At 40.7% G+C, this 19700-nt stretch overlaps 1 protein-coding gene across 3 annotated transcripts in view; it reads right to left on the reverse strand.

The window, feature by feature from the left end:
- Positions 1-19700, reverse strand: part of LOC146675158 (sodium/potassium/calcium exchanger 2-like) — a 51156-nt gene that overhangs the window by 22369 nt on the left and 9087 nt on the right. For 2 of the 3 annotated variants that reach the window (XM_085400256.1, XM_085400258.1), the window contains exons 3-4: positions 7840-7878; positions 6626-6734 (exon numbers count right to left, since the gene is read on the reverse strand). In XM_085400256.1, coding sequence (XP_085256382.1) covers positions 6626-6734; positions 7840-7878 — 148 coding nt within the window. The remainder of the gene's footprint in view (positions 1-6625; positions 6735-7839; positions 7879-19700) is intronic. The other variant, XM_085400257.1, reaches the window with a different exon arrangement.

A 19700-nucleotide genomic window follows, 5' to 3' on the forward strand; every position in this document is an offset into this window, starting at 1 on the left:
TTCACAGTATTTGCTTTTGATTGCTCATAAGAGGAAATATTCTAGATCTTTACATTTTTATCCACCATGCAAAACAAATTGGTCTGGTTCCAAATTCATTCTACATACTATACTGATATCACCCCCAAACATACAGTTGCAAAAAACTATTCTCAGCACCAACAAAAATAAAGAGCCCTACAGCACATGGCCACCACAAGGTCTGATGTTCACATCATGGAGCCAGTCTGGGATTACATAAAGACTGGGAGCACATGAAACAGCTTGAATCCTGAACCATCACAAAAAACTACCTCGAAAAGAGCGTGAGCAACTATTTTCAACTAAAGAGAACATGGCATGTTCTACTAACTACAGCAAGTTTAACCAAACGTCATCATTGGAAGGACCTCACTGGCAACAAAGTAGAATAACATGTACCTTTTCATTAAAGCTATTCTTGGAAATCTTTCTGTTTGCTGATGTAAAATCCACTCTCCTGTTTCAAACAGCCGTTAGACTGAATCATCACGGTGGCTAATCTCGTTGACGAAGAACCAAGAAGCTGTTTCAAACACTATTTTTTATACAGTGCAAACAATGGGCTTGGAACAAGACGAAAAACTTCCTTTGAAACACTACCATTAAACCACATGTCATTTACAAATAATTTAAACGTTTTAAATCACTTTGTCCTTTTATGCCTCACTTATTGTGCTGCTGTGTTTTTGTCTGACCTTTATCTGACCTCTTTATCTGATTCAGCTGACGGTACTAAGTTGATATTTTTGACCAGGTCTGCCTGTTAACAGAGGCTAGTTCCCAAATAAGTTAATATAAACCTTTTGGTTAACCCTAACTTTGCAAGTATGCCATGTAGTAGGCATCAGTACAATAAGCACTTTATATGTTCCCACCCACATGCCTACATCGTTCACACTAATATCCGACAGTGGGCGACCACTCTGCTAGTGTGTGAGAGGATTATGGTGAAAATCTCATGCCAAATGTGAGACTTGGCAGCCATGAAAACACAATCTAATGAGATGAAATCACATTTCATTGCAAAATGCCTTGCTCATATGCGGTGCTACTTGACAAGCGTCTCAATCCCATATCGTTATATTATTTTTGGTTTGAAGTACACTACCACTCTACGTCCAGTCTCTACAAAGCTGCCCTGAGGGCAATTATCCCCAGACACAATCACTGCCTGCACGGTCCACCCGCTGTAACTCCATAGAGAGAGCGAGGCTTGTTGTTGTTGTTGTTTTTTACCAAGGGACCTCTTGTCCTTGTGGTGTGACCTCTAAACCTCTGGTGAGCCATGCGTGAGAGTGTGCGTGCAAGTCCGCGCCGTCTGCTGGGGGTTGGAGTGTCAGGGAAATTCACAGCCTGTGCAAAAGCAAAAAGGCTTTTAGCATTGATTCTTTCACCCACCCAGTGCGGGGTGGATCAGAGGGCATGGGAGGGGGTGTGACATATGCGTAGTATTTGATTACGTTTGAACAGAGGCCGGTAACTACTTGGTTACAGTTTTTATGCTAAACTAAATTACATTAACTTTATGTCTATGGCTCCTACGGCAACAGCAAGAAATCAAGTCAAACTATCTATCAGGGGTGTCAAACATAAGGCTTGGCGGCCATAATCGGCCCGCCAAAGACTCCAAACTGGCCTACTGGAAAATATGAAGAAGAGCGCAGATTTTCCTCCCAAAGCTTTTCATACAATACCAAAGTACCTGATTAATAGCTAAAAATTCAAATGACAGGAAACTTTTTTCACTATAACTATAGAAATATATTATTTTTACAGTGGGTCCACAGTAAAAAAAAAGAAAGAAAAATTAACAAAAACTTAGCTAAGAGAATTATTTTCTGTAATTTTATAAATTTATTTCATCCATTTACTCCAGCAGCATTTCTCTATTATGTCGAAAAAGTGAGATGTGCTGTTGAAATTGCACTTCTGTTTTTTACATGACGCTATCTCAGGGATTCAATGTGTAGTTAAACTTCTTTACACTGACAGAAAGGAGGTTTCACTCGTCTAGCCGGCGTAAGGTCTAAGTGGGCTGCATGTGGCCCACAATGTAAAATGAGTTCACATTCCTGCAGGATATGAAACAATATCTCTTCTGATTATATTCTACAGTAAATATGTTAACATGTCATCTTATATTTCAGCTTTCTTTTATGTTTTATGAACATTGTTAAGTTGATACAAAAAAAGATCTAACCCAAAATGTCAATAGACTATATCTGCATACGTGGAAAATATATTTCCGTTGCCCAAGGGGTGGTAGGTCAGTGACAGTGAGTGCATTATTGAACCATGTAATCGATGGTCTGGGTCACGGCACAGACAGTACTGCTGGCAGGCAAAGCAGCTATGTGGGGAAAACTGGAAATGCTTGCTGGAAGAATGGATTAACCCTCATGCTAAATGGCTGTTTTAATAATAACTGCACTGAAAATTCAGACCCTCGTGTAATTTAAGGGGTGTTTTCTGTAATTCGGTACAAACACACACGTGGACCTAAATTGTTGCCCTTTGGTAATTTTCTTCTATACCAACGTCTAAAACTTTAAAGAAAACAACCCCTTTGGTCTCGCTAGGTTACTGAAAAAACAGGCTGTGTGCTGAAATGATTGTTTTTTTAGTTGACCCAAATTTAGTGAGTTTGTCTGTTATTTGCTCAGCCTATGCAAAACTTCCCGTCTACCTCAGGAAAAAAACCTAACAAAGATTACTGAGGTCAACTGCAGCTATGGAAAAGCACAGACTCAGTACCACAGTTCAGATCTGAGAGTGATACATTTTACTGAAGCACGCAGCCTGAATTCTGAGTACTGTTTTGGGAAACTTGTTTCAGCAGTCTGCTGAGGGTTCAGACAGTAGAGTTAGAGCCACTCTTCCCTTCTCCCACCCATTCTCTCTGAGTAGTTCAATATTTGATGCCACTCCTAAGTGATATTGTTTGTAGCTCCACACTGATGGGAAAAAAAAAAAAGATGCTGGTCCTTGTGCCCAGAACTAAGTGTACCAGACTAATACAATGTTCCCTGCAATGAAAAACATGCACCTTCTAAGGTCTATTATTAAACTGTAGGAGATTCACCTCAACAACATCAAGAAAGCTGCTGTTTTTTTAAGCTAAATTTAAATGCTGATAGTTTTTTGTCCACAGCTTATTGTAAAAGGCTGCACAAAGAAACACTTTCAGTCCACTGGTTAATTGCTCCATATAGCTTAACCAGAATTCTGACCACGGGGATATAAAAAGGGCTGAGAAATCAACTGACAGCATTTCGCCGTCTTCCAGATAGGCCGTTTCATGACCTAAGCAAAAGGCTGACACATTTACTCTGTCTCTTTCCCACAGCAAATTCTGTCTGCTTAAATATCTGCTTAGCCTCACAGACCTAGAGTGACATACAATGTTGACAGGAACACCCAAAGCACTTATTTTGGGCCTCAACGTGTCTCACAAAAAACAGCACTTATAAAGCTAAAAATCACAAAGGAGTTCATAAGAGGAGAGAGAGGATTAGGGACGATGGGGAAAACAATGTAGAAATGGTAACAGAGGGTTTCCAGGGAAAAAGCACCCACAGGAGAGAATGAGATATCTGAAGAAGAGAGTCTGCAGGGATGGTACGGTACAGAATTGACATACAGCACATCGGCGCTTAGGAAATGTATACATAAGGGACACACTGGGCACAAGAGTTGCCTCCAGGCTGTTGGAATGAGAACAAACATATTGTTTTGGAGCAGGGGGAGATACAGAAATTAGAGGAGTAACTCACCAGAGTCAGCAAATTCTGAAGGGACAGTAAACGAAAGAGAAATAAGAAGACAGAAACAGAGACAAGATAAATCCAGGTGATATTTAGTCCAATAGCGAACATTTAATCATTGATAGGTATTTCCAAGATGAGAAAGGGTTGTGTTAAATTAAATGTCATTAGCTCTTCATTCATGGCATTAAATTAACTCAAAACTTGTTTTGGACGTCTTTGCAGAGAGTTAGATGAGAAAGTAGGTACTACTAGCATTAAAAGGGACAGAAGGAAGGAGATGCTAGCTTAGCTCATGTAGCATGTAGCTCATGTAGCATGTAGCTCATGTAGCATAGCTAAAAAAAACACTGTTACTGTTATCCTATGTGTAGCTATGTCCTGTTAATAACAAATAAATATGAGTGCAGTTATTCTCATCTAACTCTGGGCAACAAAGTAAATAATCATATCCCCATGATATGACAGAAACATATACATTGCCACACATAGATTTAAAATCTTAGGTTTTACATGTTTAGATATAAAATGCACTTTGCAATGAAGGCATACGCTGAAGAAACAACACAGATAGATTATATTCAAACTACTTTTTGTGGTCACTACAGACAAAACAGAGCAGAAGAAAGAAAGCTCTAACCTAATATCCTCAAATTAAACTTGTCTTCCCTTGAAAATATGATTTATATCATATCGTTGCTGTTATTTGCTTTTTGTCCCCATAATGTGTAAAAACACTTCAGTCCCCACAATGTTTGCAATACAAGGACCACACACACACACGGACACACACATCTAACAAACTCTAAATCACTAAAACTCTAATAACCAAAAGCTAACCAGCTCTCAGTACTGGCACAAGAACCTTTCAGCACTGAAGCCTGAACAACTTATTTTGAGAAATGCGAATGAAAAATGTATGGAAGGAGCCCTGCCACCTCCCCACGTCCCTGCTGAGCTACACTTAATGCCTAAGAGCACACAAGGACACACAGCACAAGCCTCCAACTAAAATGGATGCACCTGTTCGTCTTCTCTATGCCGTAAGCTCACCCAGTAAACGCTCCTTTGCATTAATGATGCCAGTAAATGTTTATAGAACATATTTGCTCATCTCCCAATAGGGTCTGTCTTGATTGGGCCTTCGCAGTCCTGCAGCCAATGAAGTTGTTAAGCGTTCCAAGGAAATGAGGCCTCTGATAAGTGCTTTTTCAGATGTACTTAAGTCTGTACTTATCACGGGTACATGTCCATTGGAGTACGAGGAAAACTTTCCGATGTGCTACATGGAAATTTCAAAATAATACATGCAAATCATCGGAAGCCCAACGTGTTGCTTTTGTTCTTGACAATAATGAATTCATTGATTGTGTCATGTCACACTGTAGCTGTTGTTTCAGAGAATTAATTTCCAGCCGTTAATTTGCCAGAAGACCTCATCAATCAAATTTGGTATGTCCTGCCATCTCGGCTGCTTTCATACTAAAGTAGGTTTGACCATTTTAAAAACTTTTTTTTTTGGCAAATGGGAACTTATTTTGGACACAAATAAATAAATCAGTTAAAACAAAGAGAAAACAAAGAATTCAGTTCATATCTTGCACGCATAACTTAGCTTAACTTAGTAAATACTACTATTAGATGCCTTGAAAAAGACACTAAGAGGACCCAACTGGGTGGATTATGTGTAACATGTACATATATACATGCATGCATACACAACAGTGGTCTTACAGACTTGCACTCAGGCTGTGATTTACCATTAATCACTACGATGGGATGATGAATACACTCAGAGACAGGACGCCTTGGGTTCAGTGTACGACAGCAATTTGATGCATGTTAATGGGCACTTTAAGGCTTATTAATCTTTCCTGAGCTGACTCATTCCAAGCTTGGCTTTCAAGCAAAGTAAAGTCATTTCAGAGAAAGCTGAAATGCCTCTGGACTACAGAGCAGCCAATTGCTAATGCAGTCCTATCAATCCAGAAGGAAAATATTTATTCTGTTTTTGTGCTAACACACATTGCTGTAGGACCTATGAGATATTTTACTGTGTATTGACAGTGATGCTTTTTTTCAGCCAAACAAACCAAACTGAATGTAAACTTTCATGAAAACCAAAAAGGTGGAAGAAAAAGATGAGGAAAAATGACATCGGCTAGTAAGATGGATTCAGCATTTAACATTAATATTCATTTTTAAGGATTAGGATTCGTCACCCTCCTCAAACCCCTGCTCCCTGTTTGCTTTTCATAAACATTTTCCCTTCATCACGTTCAGGATGGGTTGAGAATGACACCGCGCCTCACCCGGCATATTAACATATTCATCCCCTGTGCCGAGCACTGACGCTGACGCCTTTTTTAAACGTTTTTCTTAGCTAAGCTAATGGACTTGGATTAAAGGAGAACGGTGTTTCACCTCAGCCCCAAGTGCACTTTGTCTTACATGGACCGTTTTTTTTTTTGTTTGTTTTTTAAATATACAAACAACACTGTACAAGTACTTTTCAATGTTAACAGTGGAGCTTCTGTGTTTAAAGAAGTACGCGGGGAGCTTGTGAATAGATAAAAGCCAACATTTTCATCATAACACTTATGTTATTCATTGGTTAAGAAAATGTGAGCTCAACAGCACTCTTCCTGTGGAAGGAATTACATGTTTTTAGTTAATCCACTTCTGACATCTCAAAATACAATTCTAAGAGTTAAAGACAAGAATGAAGACAAGATCCAGGCTCGGTCAATCTGGAAATACACAATGTTGGACAGTTAAAAAAAGAATATCTGTGCATGTATGTCTTTTGTGTTAAAAACTTCTTTTTGTGTGCAGTTTACCTTCACTTAAAGGGTCCAACGTGTGGATCATCAGCTGGAAAATGCTGTTCCGCATCAAGCTGTTGTGCAGCGAGGCAGAACTACCTCCCCTTTGAAGGCGAGGACGCGCCTGTGAGGGGAGACAAGCGTCAGTCAAATATTCTGCTACTGCTGGGGATGGGAATCTTTCAGTATCCAGTAAATGTCCTTAATGCGAGCACTCCTCTAAAGCCATTTCTAATCCAAGAGTATTGAGCTAAATGTGGGAAAACCACGCTGTTTTGTAGGCTTTTTCATTTTTACATTAGAGGGAAGATCATTCTAGGGACTTGGTGCTTTAACTGTTGTGAAATCCACAGCATTTTAATTACAGAAAGAAGGATTCGTGTCACTGCAATGTTTGTCCATGAGCATATGATGTGCTACCACCTTCAATTAAGCTTCCAGTTGGAATATGATTCCCTAATCCTATTTTACATAAAAAAAAACCCTAAGCAGAACCTGCAACCGAGTTTAAAAAAAATCATAAAGTGCTACAGCTTCTTAAAAATATAAGCTTCGTGGGCTTGTCACAGGCATTTACACTTAGTGTGGCATTTTTTTTAGTTCCTTTTGCGGAAGAAAACCCCCCCAAAAAAAACAACCCTCGCCAAGGTCGCTCCAGCAGCCGAGGTGGAACTTGAGAATTGTGGGAAATTAGGCACCGTTGCAGGTGACAGCTGCTTGCTGCGAATGTGTCCACCTTTGGCTCATCAGAGGTGATGCGTAGGCAAAGGAGGTGTCAGGTGCTAATTCACAGCCTCCCATGGGTGTGAGCGGGAGGCAAGGGAGACAAGCGGAACGGCACGACTCGTGTGAGGGTTAGAAAGTTGTAGATTCTCGGTACGACACCAGAGAATGTCCGTCTGCTGTTTTATCTGCTTGCTCTGCATTCGGGATGGAAGCTCTTGTACCTGCTGGAACTGCGTAAGCATTAAAAGTGTTTTTTCAGAATCCAGGCTTCCTCCTCGATTGCCTTTTACATGCTGCACAGAAATGCAACTGTTGCAAAGGAAGTGCTTTGGGAAACAGACGGAGCTACTCTCGGCACAGAGGGAGGCTGAGGGTTAGAGATAACAGTGTACATGTCTTCTTCACAGTATGGCGGGAGAAACAGAAGTTGCTCTAATACATCTACACAGAAACAGGGACAAACACAGAAGAAGACGGGGAAGTGTCAATCAGACAGGACCTACCGACAACTTGCCGTCATCCTCTGGCGCCCCAGGACTTGCCTTCTCATCCAACACAAAGAGAAGAGGAAGTATAAAAGGGGGGGAAGAGGAAGAGAAAACAAGACACAGATGTGAAGCAAGCCTCACACAGCCACAGAGACAAGACGACGAGACAGTAGAGAAAGACATTACGGCACAGTAACAGTGACGGTGACGACTGACTGTGATGCAAGTGGACAAGACTTGAGGGACAGATTCCTCCCCACTGCTGTGCCTGCCTACTGTGTCAGTCACAAGCTGAGCAGGATTAGAACGTGTCGACTTAAATTTCCTTGAAATACACTCAAATATGTCATTTCGATTTGAGTCATTTAAGTCAAGGCTGTCAACTCGCATCAGAATTTAAGGTGCTTCTTGTTGCTATGTGAAAGTATAGGCGAAGAGTTAAGGTGGCTTGCTATGGCAAAATGGTTGTTTAATACTGAGATTATTAAATGCGGTTACTCGCATGTATTGAACTTTAAAAGCAATTTCTTAAACAAATAAATGTAAAATAAAACGACAACAAAGATGGAGGTGGTGGAGTACACAGTGCTGCCCAATCAGCACTTAAGTAGATAAAAAATGGACATAGCAACCATGATGTCATCCGCAGGCCTGTTGTGAAGCCACAGGCTGACTGTTTTTGCTGTACGGGTCGTTGCGTTTTGTCAAACAAGGAGCAGATCTGACCAAAGAGCCAACTCGTAGGTTAGCGATTTGTGGAACACATGCATCACCCTCCTTTATGACTAATTTTTTTTTTTACGATACTACAAATTTAACAATCTAGGCTGTAAACTCACCAGGACCGTTTTTACTGTCGCCACAGTCAAATGAAATGAGGAACGTATAGATACACAACCAGACCTCTTTCGTACTCAAACATTAGAAAAAATGTCAATTTATGGCATTTCTGCATTGGCTTCTTACCCAGAAGCTATGCCCATCTTTTATATACATTCTGTGGTCCAGACGAGAGGTATTTTTGGTGCAGACAGACCTCTTATATACGGTTTGACGGACCTAGACACACACACACTCACTCACTCACTCATGGCAAAAGAAAAAAAACGAATAACTTTGCCTCAGTTATTTCGTCGCCATGATTGTTCAGAAATAAGACATCAAAATTAAAACGAAGACATATATTGCATGCACATACTTAGACTATAGCCATAAAAAACTATTAAAATGTTGAGACATGGGTTTACTTGTATAGGTAAAGGTAAGGATCAAGTTAAGTGATTATCTATTGCCTGTAGACTGGAAATCAGAGCTGATAATGGTTTCCAAATAATGTACCAGTTTCAAAGTTTTCCAGTTGTTATGCAAGCTATCTTTAAAGTTGTTTGAGCCCTTTACTGAGGATTAGACAGAAATAGCAAGCTGTCCTGTAATTTAAAAGGACTCACTAGCATCTTATTAACATGTGGCATCTTTCTTTATACAATCTCTGTGGCAGCTGCTTTAATGTGAGAAGTTGGGCTAACGAGCCTCCAGCCGAAGCTTCGTATTTATAACTGTAGCTCCCGTTAGCCACCACGCGGACAAGTTCTTGTTTACAGATGATTTATTCAATGTTCGGCGACAAGATCACTCAGCGTCGTCATCATCATCATCATCGTGAGAACTACCCAAAGAAAACGATTGCAATAAGCAACATGTTTACAATAACTCTTATCACAGTAAATCCAAACAATAAAGGTATAGACACATAAATGCCCTTTTATGGCACTTTCATTGAAACTGAAATTAACAGAGGCACCCTGAACACACCTCATTGCCTGCTGTAGCCAAACGGGAGAAAGTCCGTTCTTCGCGCGAGCCGCTACTCCTCTCAACGGTGAGTCCACAATTGGGTTTAATTTAACTTAACTTATGTGTTCTTTAAAACTTAAGTCCAGTTTAAAGCAGTAGGACGATGCAGCTGAACTCACAGAGCGCCATGCTTCTCTGCTCTAGTGTCACCACAAACTCAGTCCGTGCTGCACGTTACTTCCGCTACCACCAATTACAAATCAAAGTTCCACAATTAAAGGAAACTTACAAATATAAACACAAGAAAAACATTGGAACACTTCACTGTTAGTTACAATAACTTCTGAGACTCTTAAGAGAGTCGCACTGATCAGCTCATCTAACTCTCACCAAGTAATCAAATAAGTGTGTTCTGCCAGTTTTAATGTGAAAAACTTTCGTGCCAAAGAGACTCGAGCCTTTTTAACAATCGCTCGATTTTCCTGCTATCGTTCTCAGCAGGCCTTTTTGGCATGTACAGCAGAGTACTGTAACACAGTTTATTTTTGAAACAAAAGCCTTTCACCAACTGCCTGACAGAACTGTGCTCACTTCATCTCCAAAAATGTGTGCGATATAACAGTCGCTTAAGGCCTCTGTTTCTAACTGCAAGAGAACAAACACAAAGCTTTTGTTCAGATCTTAGAACACCGAGGCTTTGTTTCGCTGCCTACACGGTTTCAAACAGCAGTGTGTAGAAAGAGGCGGCACTGGTGTGCATTGATAAGGTGCAAGATGTACAATGAAAATCAGACGCCAGTTCAGTTTGATCTTGTGAGGTTTTTTTTTTTTTTTTTTTTTTAAAAAGCGGGGTAAACGCACAAATTTCGAGACAGGGCCTGCAAACTTGTCAACACGCTGATTAATTTTCTAAATGACGCTGCATTCAATTAAACTTTTTTTTTTTTTTTTAAATCTGCTAACTGTACACGAAGCAGGGGTGGGATGTTAACAGATTTCTTGTTTTTATGAAAAAAAGAGCAATAAATTGAGTCACTTTCATTTTGATAATAATACAGAAACTTTTAAACTAATTAAACTGAACATTAAAAAAAAAACAAAAAAAAATGCTGGACTTGTTAGCGTGCTCTATTTATAAGAAAAATCCCCACTGCAGTCCCTGTGAACGTCATTACCCACCACGTCCCACTGTATCCCGCTGTTTCTGTTTAACAGCTCATAATTTACCATATATTAGTTTTGCTGCTGTGCGGCAACTGAACAATTGCAGAAACGGGAGAGCTGAAATTAAACATTTCGCCCCAAAAATTAAGCAGAAGTTGAACTAATCCTGAGATTTTCCACAAAGCTATTCGACTATAACTCCCTCCGCCCCATCTTCAGGGTAATTCACTGCACCGTCTAGCATAATTATTCTATTTAACTCCCTCAAATTCAAGTTAGGAGGGTTAGGAGAGAGCAGGTGAAGGTGCCAGATAGAGATTATGCCATGGGTCGCTCATTAAGCCAGCGTTAAATATTATGACTAATAATCACATAGGGAGATTAGTATGTTCTCTGGAGTTTTTGTGTTCCCTAATACCCCCGGCTCTGCTTTCCAGCTCTTACGTAATGTCACATCAGGATCATTCTTGGAAGCGGATCAGCAAAGGGAGATAAATGTCCCTCCGCCGCCGTATGCATGTAACACTGCTTTGTGCAGAATTATCGATGAAGGGTGTGACATCCTGCAAAAAATACCTCCACTTTTAACCATGAAGAACGGACTTTCAGAGGAACCTGAGCAGATGTTGCAGGCAGAGCTGGAACTCCTGAATTTCCAATATTAGTGGTGGATTATAGGTTTTCTCATATGCAATCAGAGAGCACAAAAGTGGTCTATTTCTGGAGGAATTTAATTTGCATTTCCTTTATGCTTTGACACCCAAGCCAAATTACACAGGAGAATAATAATAGCTTTTTATACAGTATCGAGTTTTCCAGCGATCGAGTTTGATTAAATCCATCACAGCTGCAGATGATTCTTTATATCTCTATCCTCATTATTACACTCTACATATATTACAAAGTGCGATAACAGTAGAGACATAAAATTTTTCAATTCTTAAGAGCCACTGTCCGTATCATCTCCACTTAATTTCCTCAGATATTATTGTATTCCAGTGGCTAAAATACAGTTATAGTCTTAGCAAAATTTCACATGAGAAACTGAGAGAGTTTTAAAAACTTCTTCCTTTAGCCATGGTTTAAGATACAAATGTTAAAGTCAAGATCTATGGAAAATAATAGCTCTCATATCTATAAATAGTTCGGTTAGAAATTGGAAAATCTCTGACTCTGTCTAACGTTTCCTTAAATATTTTTATTGAATGGTTTAGGAGGTAATCTGCCATAAAAACCCAAAGTATTACAATTGGTACTGAAGATTATCCACCCTCCAAACGCATGCATGTTAGGTAAACTGCTGATTCTAAATTGGTTGTAGGTGTGAATGTGAGTGTGAATGGCCGTCTGTCTGTCTGTGTTAGCCTAGTGACAGGTGTTCCCGCCTCTCACCCTATGGCAGCTGGGATAGGCTCCACCCCCACCGTGACCCTGAACTGGAAAAACTGAAGAAAACAGATGGCTCGATTATCTATAGACTGTATGGGAGCATCACACATACACTGATACCTTCTAAATAGTGTGATGTATAAATCCTGTTAAATCCAGAACTGAATTTAAAATCCTTCTCCTCACACACACAGTCTTGAATAATCAAGCCCCATCTTATCTTAAAGTCCTCCTAGAACCATATCACTCTAGAGCACTTCACTCTCAGACTGCTCATTTACTTGTGGTTTCTTGGATATTTAAAAGTAGAATAGGAGGCAGAGCTTTCAGCTCTCAGGCCTCTTATTCTTTCCTTCCTTTTTAACAAAGCATGTAGTCAGGACTGGATCAGGTCACCCCGAATCCTCCCTTAGTTGCGCTCCAATAGGCCTGCAGTGTTTCTTCTCTACCTTTTTTCACTCACTATGTGTTTACTGCTCTGCATGGAATCGTTGGTTATTATTAATCCCCGGCTCCCTGTCTTTTGTCCCGTCTCCCTCCCCTCACCTCCAATCAGTCGTAGCAGTTGGCTGCCCCACCCTGATAGGTCTACTAGAGGTTTCTTCCTGTTAAAAAGGAGTTTATCCTTTCTACTATTGCCAAGTGCTTGCTCATGGCAGGTCATGTGATTGTTGGGGTTTCCTCTATATTATTGTAGGGTCTACACTAGGAAGCGTGTTGAAGCGACATTTGTTGGTTTTTGGAGCTATATAAATAAAATTGTATTAAATAAATTGGAACAATACTAGAATTTTACTCATGACCTGAGAATAGACTTAAATGCTCTGTTAGCACACTTGACTGAATAAGTCTTGTTGTATGATCGATAACTGACATAAAAATCTTCCAAAAGGCATTAACACCACAAACATGGTGCGGTTTAAGGACTCGGCCCAAACAGGCCTTTTACATTTTGATTGCTGTCACGAGCTAAAAGTGATACTACAGTAAATCTTAGTTTAGCAGTCAAAGCAGAGATGGACATGCTAAAAATAAAGCATATGTAAGTCTGTCTAGACCGCCCAGCTTGCTGAGTGAACTTAAAAAGTGAAATCTTGCACAGCTCCCGGCGATTGCCTGCAAGTACTTAGAAGGCAGCCTGTCTGTCAGAGCATGACAGAACACCCTTTGAGATTTGTCCATCTAGACTCATCGTGTTAGAGCTAAACTGTTGAGCAGCACGACTGAGCAGCATCTCCCTCCCTCCCTCCTTTTCTCTCTCTCTCCCCCATTTTGCTGGGAGACGATAATGATGATCTTCAAGGAATGGAGAGAAAAGATGCACAACAAGTCAAGAAGCCATCCACTTGCTAATTAGTAACCCCTTCATTTTTCTAACAAGCAGAACTAATTACAGGAGCTGCCACGACACTGATTTCCCACAAGGCAATGCTCACCAGGACTAAGCCAAAATTGCCTCCTCTTATCCCCCCTTCTCATGAACCAATCAGACTGAGACTTTTGGGAGACAAACAGAGTAACAAAAAAAACAAAAGAAACAAAAACGCTGTGTCATTACAGCAAGCGAATGTAATCACCCAAAGCTAGGTTTGATCAGACACAAGTACTTTTTGTCATTCTCCTAATATTATATATGCTTGTTCTAAAGCCACTTTTTTGTGTAACAATATTGGAATAATAATGATCCAAAACATGACTTATTCACGAGATTAAACACTGACTGTGAGAGTCCGATGTAATGTTTTAACTGAATAAATGCGAGAGGTGGACCTCCTGCAAGACTGATCAAGTCTGCGGTTTGTCGTTCCCATCAGATCAGAGCAGGTTTTGATCTGCAGATGGAGAAGAAAACTGATGCAGGTTCTTTGTTTTTAAGACTGATGCACTCTGCTCCAGATTTTCTTTTTTTAATTTTATAAAAAAAAATTTTAAGTTGCACTTCCTGGATGACTCGCAGCCACAATTGAATAAAGTTGAATCCTTTTTCAGTCAGTCTGTGGTGTCGAATGACTTTATTTTACAGGGAGCTGTGGTTCACAACAGGGACAACCAGGAAAAAACTTGGATACTTGTCCAAATTTTGTTGATCTCGAGCAGCTAAACAACCGTGTTGAGCTGCTCGAGAGCACATCACTAAAAACACATCGAGCGCAACCTGCAATGCTAGTCAGGGCAGGCAACCTAAGCTATACAGATAACATGCCTTGCTCTGCTGTTGTCATACACAAAAAACAAGCTTCCAACTTTGGGAAGGAGCAAGTAGCAGTAGAAAAAAAACCTTAAACATTACAAAGATTTTAGTTGAATGAGTAAATAAACATGCTTGCTCTGTATTGTGGGATAGTTTTGACAGTTAACAAATCTAACCTGCATGGTAGCTAGCTTTGCAGAAAGATGATCGCTAACCACCGGACATCAACTTGTCTGCCATCTTGGATGTGTAATAATCATGGTGACAGCCCCACAGTCTCACGGGCCTTGAGTCTAGCCTACAACCATCTGGCAACCATTGCTCTTAAGGGAAACATTTTTTAAAAAGAGAAGAGACCTCAGATGCTTGTCGTTTGCATGCATATTTTGACTGCCTTTTCAAGTTTCACTACTACTTAACTAGCAGTTAGCAAGTGTTTGCAGACAAGTTGGCATCCTCCATGCAAACTGGAGACTGCTAGTGACCTAAATAATCATAAGGAGGTTATTTGTGGAGTAGTTTTACTCAACAACAAACAACCTAAAGGAACCACCGCCCAACCAGTCAGGGAATTCACATTGTCTTTTCTTGTGACCAGAGGTTGCATCAATGCTCAAGCAATGAGGCCTTTACACTGTGGGACAGGCTGTGTGAACAGCAGGTTTCTGTGCTGATGTGAATGACACCTCGAAGCTTACATGTTTTTAATTTAATCCAGCACATAATCATCTGTGTTTTCTGATGAATCTTGTATTATTCCTTTTTAAATTCCTCTTTAGAAGGTCAAAAACCAACAAAGAGTCCATAACTGAGCTCTTTCCAATTTCCTCAGCCCATCTGTGGCACTTCATGCCAAGTCCATCTCTTCCTACTCTTCAAAAAAAAAAAAAAAAAGTCTTTTTTTTTAATGTCTCATTTCCTCAAACAGTTGGGCAGTGTCTTTTTTTTTAGCAAATATTATTCGAACAGACATAAAGATGGATTTGTTGCAGACTATTTTAAGCAGTGGATTACTGCACATTTGGCACTCTGACTTAAACTGACAGAGTTTGTGGGTTGACTTAAACAAACTACAGCGACGCTGTTTATGCTGAGCATGCCAAGTAATGCATTGCTGGGAATTACTGATGCTTTTTAATGGTTGCTTTAACCCACAGAGGAAGACACACATTTCTTTTTAGCAGTACAAATATGTGGTGCAGGCACCTCACAGCAAGAAGGTCCCGGGTTAGAAGCCCGGCCGGAGGGAGTCTTTCTGTGTAGAATTTGCATGTTCTCCCTGTGTGGGCTCTCTCCGAGTACTCCGGCTTCCTCCCACAGTCCAGAGGTTAAGTGGAAATTCTAAACGGGCTGTAGGTGTGAGCGGTTCTCTGTATCTCTCTGTGTTAGCCCTGCAAAAGACTGGTGTACCCTATCCATGGAATTTCGTTAGTTAGTTTTAGTCTTATGGGACACTTGGAAATTAATAACAGATTTCTTCATTAGCTGAGGTGTGCTTAATTTTGCATTCGCATTGCAGTCACCGTTGTCAGGATTTCACGTCATCTTTTTCCATTAAGGCTCCAACTTTTATTTGATCGCACCTCATCCAAACAATCTTGACTATTGATCTGTTTTGTTGAATTGTCAGCAGACAGTTACCTCCCATCTGACGCAAAGTGCATGCACACACACACAAACACACACAGCGGGGCTTTGTAGAGGAGGTGGAGGCAGAAGTATGCGGAGGAAGCTTCCTCCAGGTCAGTCCATTTGGCCAGCTGACATTTAGTGCAGACAGGGTAATATGCTGATAAGAGCCCCTTTCAGGTCACCTTGGTAAGGCTTGAGTTAAAATGGACTTGGGTTGAAGGGCAGCCACATGCACCATCTGTCTGTGAGTGATGGACATACCAAGTGTCAAACCTCTTAAATAAGAACAGCGGAGGAGAACCTTTCAGCGGATTCACGGAGCCCCAGAGCATTTTCTAATTAGCTCATTAGAGACTGTCTGATTGCAATCACTTCAATTTTAAGAGTTTACTCTCTTAGATTTAGTTTTAAACTGTCTCTGCGGTTATCCGTGCGATGTCAGGTCTGTGCGCAGCTGTGAGATCTATACGGGAGCGCTGTGTGTGGCGCAGACATCATCAGTCTGGATTTCACAAATTACGGGTATTACATGAACCACAACTCAGAGCGGATGTAATGTTCAGCTGCTGCAGCTTAGCGGTCCTGATGCTGAGGGTCAAAAATCTCCATAAGGAAGGAGCCGAGTGCGTAAGTCTCGCCAGTCTTCGGCCACCTCCCACCATATGTGCCATTTCCTTCTCGCTGGGGGCGTGTGTGTCAGTCATTTCATACACCCCTGAGGCAGGCATCTGGATGCCCTTCACATGATGCTTTTACAGTGCAGTTACATTATTTAATCGACCCCACTTTAAAAATAGCCCTTGATCAATAAAGGCTTTGAATTTCTTGCAAGCTTCAACGGTTCACCTTCAGGTTCTCCCTTGGGGAAAAAAAAAAACCACACACACACACACACACACACACACACACACGACATTTTCAAGAACTGTTTTACCTCTATCAGAATCCTGCAGTACTAAATGTGGAAATCCCTCGACTTTTATGACCTTGAGTCACCACAGCAAGATTCAGAAAGAACCCCATCATTGTGTGATAGTGAGTTTTAGAGCACAAACCCTACAGTATGAACTCAGAACAGTTCATATCATATGTGATGATCCGATACCTGCTAGCCCACAGAGCTAAAATTACCCCAAGGTCTACAAACAAATGCGCAAAGAAGTGGCCTCCAATAAAGACAGCTTTAAGGCTGGAGCCAGAGCTGTTCAGACTGTCTAGGTCACATCAGAATACAAACTCATTAAGCTTTAAAGACAAACAGCCTCATGTTACACTCCTCTGTGTTGGCCATTAAATAAAGCAGCATTCAACAATCAGACACTTTGTGTCTCTGCCAATTCTCCACCGCTGAATCAAAGGTCCCATGTTCTGAAAATTCATTTTAGCATTTTTATTTTAAGCTTGGAGATTTAAAAGGAAGAGAAAATATAAGGTTGTCTAAAACCTCTATTGCTCTAGTGCCCCACCAATTACACATCGAAAGGGGAAACTTATTATTATTTTCCACCTCTCACCGCCCGCTACGTCAAAAAGCGTTTGCCAGAGCTGCTTCTCGTTTAAAGTCCATCTGTAAAGGGTCTCAGCTACAACCAAAGCATGCAACACGTCCTGTTGTCAGCTGCAAGAGCAGACACAACACTATTCAGTTGTCCCTTTTAACCCATTTTTTTGATGGCAACATCCCAACAACTAAAGGAAAGCCTCCTCCCCTGTATGCCACTGCAATCCGACAACAAACCAAGGATTAAATAGTGAAAACACCTCATGAAACTTAAATCGCAGTTGTAGGCAATTTCCATAGCCAATGCTCTTCTAAAAATTATGGTTTGTTTTTAAATGCAATGCCACCTGACAAAATCACGATAAATCTGAGCTAAAGCCAACAGCTGTGCTGTCATTTCATGTACATTTACTCAGAGAGTTGGCTAAAAGCAACAATTTATCTTCGCTCAAGCACTTTTTCACATCCAAACAGCAGCTATACTGGTTCATCTGCTCAGCAGGATTTAACTCTACAGACACTGAAAAAGCCAGTCTGGATCAAAGCTAATAGAAAAAACCCCAGGAGCATAAAAGCTTGGTGGAATAAAAAGTCTGTGGTGGCACTTTGAAATTTGAAAGACACCTTTTGGGGCCATGTGAGCTTCATATAAACTTGTTCAAAAGGGGTAAAATATTGAAATTTTAAAGGAACCTATTCAAAAAGCCATCAGTGAGGGAAACCACTGTAATGTTATGCCATTTCTTTCAAAAATGAATAAAAGGAGATGTTTTTACTCACTTAAACCCTTAAAGCATGTGAGTCTGGTAACCTCACCCTTTAAGCAGATCGCACTTGGGTTGCTCTTGATGGTAAAGCTAACACCAGTGGACTTTAACAAGAGGGATTTTGGAGTCTAAAATAATAAAAGACAAAGTCCATCACTCCAGTCACTAATATTCAAGTATGCAGAAGAGACGGTGCTGTCCATGGTGCTGCACAAAGCACAGAGACATAACACATAACGAGTCTTTAAATTGACTTGCGGAGATTCAAAACCTGAGATCTCGGGCTTTACCGCATGAGTGAAGTCAGAGTGATGAACGAGACAAATGAAAGTGACAGGTGCAGTGGCAACTGGCCGCAGCAAGCACTGCATTGTTTACAGATTTCTCGCATACTCACCAACGTTCTAATAAATGTGAATTTTCAGTGCCCCAGACAAACTCTCCACCTGCTCCTCATTATCAAAATGGCCAGATTAGTTTTCTGTGAGTCAGCTAATGGATTAATCAACTAATTTTATGCGCTATATGGGAACAAACGGAGTCTCATGTAACTGGCTGCGTCGGAGTGTAGGGAGAAAATTGCAGTTTAATTACATAAGTGGTCTCTTTAGGTTAAAGCTGAATTGATGTACGCATCACAGGGTGAGATAAGGTAGTCCTAAAGGAGATTTATGTGCATAAATTAACTTGGAAGTGTTTGGTATCAAGGGCCATGTGCACATTTCTTTTTGCTTTGTGAAGATCCTGGAAACGGCCCAAATCGTAACAGCTCCACGGATGGTAAAAATGATAAGCTTCAATGTTTTGTTTTGGGTTTTTTTTAAATTGCTCTAAGCACACCAGTTTATGCATTTGAATACTGCACAGACAAAATACTGCGAGACGAGGTCACCTTCAAATCATTACCGGCACTGGGGAGGCAGCAAAGAGCCACTGTCCACTCTGATAAGAAAGAAGGGGGAACCCACAATTGATTATTCAGAGCGACATAAAAAAGGAGTCATAGAAACCTGTGGTGTTAATAAAAACTTCAGCTAGTACAATTATAATCACTGAATGCAAATGAATTGAATGTGAACAAAAGCCGAGCTCTAGCAGGGAAGTACGACACAGCCAAGACAGCTTGAAGAAACTAAACAGCCCTCCACTCAAGCCTGTAAAAGTTGACACTGTATGTTTTGATCACTCCATTACTCTCTTTTGAACCTTTGTTTTCTTCCCACCTCTATTGACTTGTCTAACAGGCCAACAACAAGGTAAAACCTCCAAAACAGGAAAACTAATTACTGGCTCGACAGTAGCGCTCAGCCCTTCCTCCCTCCTCAGACAATGAGCCACAGCTGGAACGGATGATAAAACTTGGACTCCTCATCGTCATGGTGAGATCAAAGTTGCAGGCTTTCTATTTTTAAATTATTGGACTCTGGCTCCGTTGTTG

The sequence above is a fragment of the Rhamphochromis longiceps genome, linkage group LG3, assembly GCF_057381845.1.
Source record: "Rhamphochromis longiceps isolate RC_006_pf linkage group LG3, R_longiceps_female_GT1.1, whole genome shotgun sequence".
Lineage (NCBI taxonomy): Eukaryota > Metazoa > Chordata > Actinopteri > Cichliformes > Cichlidae > Rhamphochromis > Rhamphochromis longiceps.